Source organism: Apostichopus japonicus, chromosome 4 (assembly GCF_037975245.1).
Source record: "Apostichopus japonicus isolate 1M-3 chromosome 4, ASM3797524v1, whole genome shotgun sequence".
Taxonomy (NCBI): Eukaryota; Metazoa; Echinodermata; class Holothuroidea; order Aspidochirotida; family Stichopodidae; genus Apostichopus; species Apostichopus japonicus.
Window position 1 is genome coordinate 26,331,627 of NC_092564.1, and position 7,694 is coordinate 26,339,320.

Below are 7,694 nucleotides of genomic sequence, written 5' to 3' on the forward strand. Positions count from 1 at the left end.
CAGGTTGTCTTCTTTCTTCTTCTTGCCCTCCAAGGCAGCGTTCCTCTGTGTGATGCCGCTCGACACAAACTCTCCGACTTCTCTTGGCCGTACCACTATGTGCAGCCCGTCCATCGATTGCTTCTCTTCCTTCACGGCCTTGGCTGCTGATTGCTTCTCTGCGAATTCGACGATTGCATAGGCAGACTGCAAGAGTGTTGAGAAACGAAAGGAGAAACTGTGAGGCATACCGTTATCAATTATATTTAAACAAACCTTTCACCTCCATTAACTCTGTTAAAATAATGTTTAATAAGTTACACTCGTTGCACACCAAAAACATCTTGAAACATAAATTGCACTTGCTATTAAGAAGTATCTCTCATGTTCTTGTTAGCTGTGTTTGGATCACAAAGATTCCTATATATATAGTTTCTTTTTTTTTTTTTTTTCAGGTATCAAAGTAACTGGTTCCAACAGACTGTGTATGTTGAGTGATTATGTCCACAGCAGAAGTATCCAAAAATTTCACAATTTTCTGATCATAGAACAGTAGAATACAATTCTGAATATAATTCCATCATACTACCTTATAAATTCAAGAATTAAGTGAATGAAATTTGAGCATGACAGGTTCAAAAGTAAGCACAGATTCAGTCCATCCATCTACTGTAATGTAACACAACTGGCTAACATTCAGTCAGTGATGTTATCATAATTATTTTCCCTCCTTTTGTTGTATAGCTTTAATGGAAGGGCTTGATCTTGCTATTTAAACTTCATTTATAGGAATTTTCTGTAATGAAATCATCACTTTTTATTGCACATGACCTGCTGTGCATGGCAAATAATCGTAAAAGTTGCAAAACTTAGGAAAATCAGCCATGCTAATCACTTTTTGTGAATGAATATCCATGTCTGAAACATTTTCAAGCAACCCCAATTCACCCCAAATTAATGAGAAACTTAACAACAAGACATGGCTATTGAAGGATAGCAATCAGAAAGTTTTGGTAAACATAAATGAGCAGGGGATAATATATATAGTATCGCAAAGTGTACAATATGGCACAATGCTATCAAATGCAAATATGTATAGCAGTTTTACACACAAGGAACAATAGTAAATTTGTAATAAGACAAAATTCAGAGACTTCAATAACTATTACACAATATTTGAACATTAAATTATTTCCTGATTTTTTCCTGAATGATGTTTGAGGAAGAAATATTTTTGTCACATTTTGTCAATGAAAGACGGTATGCCTTTTTCCTTGAAACAACGTGAACTATTTACTGTCCAAAAATTACAGAACTTTGCAGAGGTTAAGGGACTGCACTTTCTGCTAAAATAACAAGAGCCACCATTATAAATAAAGTTACCTTTTCCTTATCGATGATTATCCTTGATATGGGTCCAAATTTATTGAAATGTCCCATGAGTTCTAACTCTGATGAAATTACCAACAAAAATAAATCTTTCTGTTTGCTCCTCTCTGGTAATCTTCAAATTAACAAGTCTGCGATGTTTCTTGCCTTCATATGATCAGTCACACACTGACCTGAGAAGAAGTAGAAAAGTAAACATTAAAACATTTTGTCTAAAAACTCAACACATCTGTGAACGTCCAATCACTAAACACTGACTATGATATTGAAATAATATTCTGTAAAATGGGCAAGAAGACGTTTGCTTGGCCAAGACTAAAAGCTGGCAACTCTGGATAATATTTCATTTACTTCACCAAGCCTTACATCCTTAATTTGTAGGGGGGGGGGTTTGGGGGTGGAGAGGGGATGGAAGGAGGTCCCCAAGCAGACAGTCTCAAAGCTTATAACATACGCTACATAATGGCCACCATAAATTGTACCTACCTTGAACCTATACAACTTGAAAATTGATAAGGAATGAATTTTGAGATATAAAAGGGCTCCCCTGTTTAAAACCCAAGTAGCCGCAGCATATTATACCAGTCATAGAAATCATAAAGTTCTACCACGCTAAGGTGAACAGAATAGGCTATTAATAATCTGCTTTATTTGCTCACATTATATCACGCTATAGCTAGGAAAGTTTTGTGATTACATAATCGACCTGCCACAGTTGTAAATCGACCTCAGGCTTTACAATTAGCCTGCATAGCTTCTTAACACCACTAGGCTCTTTTCTTTGTGTAAACACTGTGTGGAATATATTTATGTCTACAGTGAAGTTAATCATACAGCGTTCACACAAAGACTCTCATACAAGCAAAAATATGTGGCAGGTAATGCAGACTAACTGGTAAGAGGAGGTCATTTTATGACCAAAGCAGGTCGATTACATATTCTCAAGAAACTTTTCCATGATAGCTTGCTATAGTTTGGGTCTATACAGCAGACCTGGTTTTAGTTTAAGATCATGGAGAAATTGAATAAGCATGCACCAGGATGCTTTCTTCCGACACCTTTATTCCTGCAGTATCTCTCCAAGTGTCCAAACATATTGTGTGACATACTTTGCGAGCCAACTAAACCTAACTTATACTAAATACTTGGCAAATGTCACAGTATCAGCTACTGTAGGCTGTTTCGCACAAATGCTACCAATATGGGATTCAAGTGCACCAAACCATCCGACTTAATACAAACGGGAAGATAACCATCTCCCAAATACAGAAGCATTGACAGTAGGTTTATTCCTGATATACCTGTTGCCAACCTGTTTCCATATTTCGCATTCGAAGTGTTTCCCCTTCCATTTTATGAAAGTGTCGAATTCCATTTTATGGTTGTGTGTTTGGTCGAAGTTTTGATTTTATCGCAAATACATGCTGCCGGAGAAGTATGGCGCGCCGTGTGTCTTACACTTAAACGAAAATGTTGCAGTGCCCGGGTTAAAACTCATTTGATCATGGGGGGTTGGGCACACAATTAGGATTTGGGGCACTTATCTTGTTAGGGCTGGCTTATAAAGGTTAGGGACAACTTCTCTATTAGGAAGTTGATTTAGATCAATAGAGAACAAAATTTGGAATTGATAATTTTTTAAAAATTGCAAATTATATGCAAATTATAATATGCAAATTAGGATGTACTTTTGTTTTAATTGGAAAACACCAAAATACAATAAAATCACTAATGACTTCAAAATTGACTTCAAATTGTATGATAAAGGTTCTTCTGGGGTTGCTCTTTCAGATGATACCTTATTTTCTGAAATCTGTTGAGGATTGACAGAGTTATGACTGATTTCAATTAGTACAAAAGTTGTTTACTTGTTTACTTTCGAAAATTACAGCCTAACGTTGGCATAACGTTAGGCCTAGCCTAGCCTTTTTTTGTAAACAACGCTATTGACTTACGATTTCTGTGTCCTCAAAAGGACCAAACCTTGATAAACTGGTTCGACCAGAAGGTCCTGGACCTCATCATGGTATCTGACCAATCGTCCCACATCTTTAGGGCCTATTGGGCCGTAAATTTGGGCCACGGCCTATTTGAAAGTGTACCCGTAAGAAACAGTCCATTGAGACTGTACACTAAACACTCAATGAAACAATATTGCGCAAGAACGGCCGTTGCTATCGATTTACAAAGAAATGCGAGGGCGCTATGCCATAACTATCAATTACAAATGTTGCAGTGGCCTAAATATCTCAAATAAGAAAAAAAAAAACACGTTCGTAGGTTGAAGCGTTCGGGAATGAGATTTTTCTCAAAAATGAACGGATTTGGACGATTTTGGTGTCAAATTACAGGAAATTTCAAGGACATTTGCATTTTTCTCAGAACTCTCTATAGATATATTCCTGAAAAGCTCAGAATATGTTCAAAACATGTAAGGGTTTATACCAAATATAATGGGGGGGGTTGATCAACTCTTATTTTCTGTCACGATTTTTATGAAGCGAACATCGATTTTTAGCCAAATTACGCCATTTTCAGGTTGACCTTTGACCTTTGAGCCCCACCCACTAAAAATATTCCAAAGTTACCCCCCTTTGTATTTGTTTTATACACAAACGTATGGTCTTAGCTACATTTCAATACCTTAATGAATGTTGTAGGATGTAAGGTGGCTGAGTACTATTTTTTTTTAAATTCAATGATTATTTGGGTCGATATCGACCCAGCGTGCTTGACAGGGTTAAAGACTCGCGCACAAAGAAACGTCTCATGCCGGTAATCTGACCTAGTTTCGAATGGGGTGTAACATAAGCGTTAGACACAACCATCGATCCCAGAAAATACACACACAGCTTGCTACCGTCGGTAATTAGACACTAGTGCACAGTCAATACGTGCAGCAATGGCCAATACCCACAACACAGTGTACATAGCAGCGATGGACATCTCAGGTCTAGGTAAAAGATAACAAGGTATCACGTTTCATTACTGTCTGCATTTTGTAGGACATGAACAAAACGTCACTTGCAAGCAACGGAAAGTTAACTTTTGCAGATGGCGGCACGTGGTTTGGGGCGAGTCTTCAGTGCCTTTAACTCCGAAAAGGAGAGGACTATCTTCCCAATGGACCGAAAGCATCACGTTAGTCTGTTTCATTGCTTCCAGTACAAAACGGGCGAGTTTAATTTTTTTTCGATATTATAATCTTTGTTATTAGCCCCGTCTTTATCTTTGCTAACCTCCAGTTTACATCGACATTATACCTTCGCGAATTTCAATCTGTAATTATCAAATTTCATTCCGTATATCACCTTAAATCGGTATATACCATTGGTATCTGTATATCGGATTAACAGATATAGGTAACAAAGCCTGTTAAGTACCGTCTCGATCACTCCAAAATAGACGATAAAGTGTTACAACCTACAAGTGATGTGATGACCATTTACTTTCCCGTTTCCTCCAATTAATTTAACTTTAGTTATTGATAATGAGGATAAAATATTGATTCCGTATATGTGATCTCAAATCAGTTTTATATACCAATTATATTCAATATTCGAATTTTGCTTCTGCCTTTAATTACAGTTTCTCTAATTTACTCGTAGTTTTTAAATTCCTTAACATCGTAAGGCTAATATTTCCTTTTTTATGCTTTATGTGTTTGTTTACGTCATTTAAACATATTGTTCTTATATTTACAGGGGAGTGTTTAAATGAAATGACATTTGAAATAAAATGAACTTTGTAACACAAAGTTCCGATAAGATCAGGCCTCATCCATATGACCTCCTCTTATAAGTAAATAAATGTGTATAGTCTTGAATTTTATATGCAACAGAAAACTCTACAATTTCATCTACCTACTTTACATATTCGGCTGTTTCACTTGCCTAAGTGAAATCTGAATATGTTGCCGATGATTTAATTTGCATATTACACAATAAGTAGCATTATATGCAAGAATGCAAAGTAAAAATAAGCTATAAAAATAATAGTACAGGACGCACTTTATATGATCCAAACCCAGAGCCTTCCACCTACTTGCAACTTTATATGAAGCATTACTGGCCGGGTCTCACAATTGGGAACATTTTTATTTCTTGTCTAACCTACTCTGAGCAATCAAACCTCTGTAGAATTTGTGTAAAAGTACATATTTCTTTCGTTATTTTGTCTTTATACATCCATGAGAGATTGGGATCACAGGCGGTGGCGTTGGGGCCTTATTGGTCGGGGAGGATGCTACCATCACAAAGCTGGGACTTTTTTCTCTCAAATTTATTGAAGTGTAAATTCAATAGACATCAACCAATGTATCTGCATGTGTACTGCGATAATATAGGCGGTACAGCTCCCTCTGTACAACTTTCTTGCGGCATACCAATTTGCTATGGCAAGCTTGTTTCACACGTAACGGCAAAATCAAGGATTGTGGCAAAACTCATTGATTGTAACCATGGAGCTATTAACGAAAAAAGCTCCACATTGTAACAAAGGCACAACTTGAAACAGGCGCATTGATTGTGGCAAACTCATTAATTGTGGCAAACGCACTTGTGGAAAACATACTAGTTGTGGCAACCTCATTAAATGCCTGTGGCAAAAACACAACACCCACGTGTAGCAAACACACATGTCATGTGGTTCATTGTGTGATATATAAAAGCAGAAGAACATCAAAGCAGGAAGTATCGGCTACATGTGAACAAGTAAGTGCATGCCTATTGTTGAAAGCTGCAAGATCTGATGGACACCAATTTGTCGATTCAAAGTGGTTACAGGAATTGCACAACTATAGAATTGTGTGACCTTGGTACCTGTGAAACTTCTAATAACTGAAGACACAAGATGAACCATGAAAATACCAGTGCAATAAATAAAGGAAAATTTTCATAGAGATTGAAAGAAACATTAGATTCCTTATAGCAAATTGTTGTTGATGCCAAGCTATGACTTACGACTTACGACTTACGATTCTGGTTTCATATTTATTTTTTTCTTGTTCTTTGTGTATATAGAGATAATTGACATATTGAAAACACTTGTAAATACTCAAGAACCTCATCCCTCATTTCACATATCCTCCCCCAGGATACCGTACTTCTTTGGGAAACAGAGTTGGAATATATTTATGAATTGTGGCTTATTCTTTGGCTGGCAGAAGTTGCTTTTAGTTTTGAAATTCCATAACATCTTGACTCTATGTTTTCCTTTTCTTTTCTTTGTTAGTTTTTATACTAATTTTACAGATAAATTAACATTTAGAAGGGAATAATTACATGAAATTATGAGAAATAGATAGTTGCATTTTATTTGTGTAAATGTCTCTTGTTTCCACCTTTTTTGTTTTTGTTTGTTTTTTCTTAAATTCCCATGTATTGTTAATTTTGTAACAAAAAACTCCGATTAAATTAGGTCTGATGCCGTGCGATCATGCAAAAACAAACAAATGTGTATTTCTATGCGACAGAAAATGTTACAATTTGACCTTTGTTTAACCTTCTTAATTTGCATATTTAGCTGGTTCAAACACATCTAAGTTACATATCAACATGTTGCTGATTATATACAAGTTGCCAAGGAAGCCAAAACAAACTCTCCCAAAATAAGCTATAAAAATAACAATATAAGTGTTCCACTCATCTAACCCACCTATTTTTGGTGGGTTTTTTTTTCTTCAAAGGTTAGGGCTCTCACACCTGGGAACGCTTTTTCTTCAGGCTTTATTCGATCAAGAATGAATAATCAACTTCTGTAGACTTTGCGTAAGTCCGCAAAATTAGTCATGGAACTTAAAAAGCGAAAGTTTTATGGTCAATGCCCGGAGCCTTTTGAATTCACTTGGAATTTTGCTTTGCTTATTGACACTTTCAAGAAACTCTCTGATGTTAATGTGAAGTTTGAACATCAACCCCCCCCCCCAACCCAACCCCACCCCCTAACACCCCATCCTGAAATTTCCTGAGTAAAATTATTGTCACCCTTGGGTAGCCATGTGTGGATTGTTTTCGTGCCAAGCAAGAGTTATGCATATTCATAATCAAATTGTTTATCTCATTTACAAACCCTATGTACTGACCCCTAGAGATATATAGCCTACTACTACTTCTTTACTTTGTAATCCTAATGATAATGTTCAAGTGTGTTGTTAAGCCACTTAAGAAAATCATTACAGGTATAATAATCAAAAGACCTAAATGAAGTGTCTTCAGATACCATTGTCACTGACAACCCGCATCGGCCTGGTGATCTTTATTCAGTGGCATATTCAATTAATGGTATTATAGGTAGGATTTTGTCTTGCCCTGAAGGTGAAAAGAATC

General features: G+C 36.4%; 1 protein-coding gene across 3 annotated transcripts in view; it reads left to right on the top strand.

Moving 5' to 3' along the window:
- Positions 1 to 7,204, top strand: part of LOC139966965 (uncharacterized) — a 66,480-nt gene extending 59,276 nt beyond the window's left edge. Inside the window, exons 3-5 of one of the 3 annotated variants that reach the window (XR_011792813.1) lie at positions 35 to 219; positions 435 to 620; positions 4,374 to 7,204. Coding sequence is in view for 2 of the 3 variants with exons in the window: in XM_071970496.1 (XP_071826597.1) it covers positions 35 to 181 (147 nt within the window). In the remaining variant the exon portion in view is untranslated. The other 2 variants (XM_071970496.1, XM_071970495.1) reach the window with 2 other exon arrangements.
- The last annotated feature ends 490 nt before the right edge of the window (positions 7,205 to 7,694 follow it).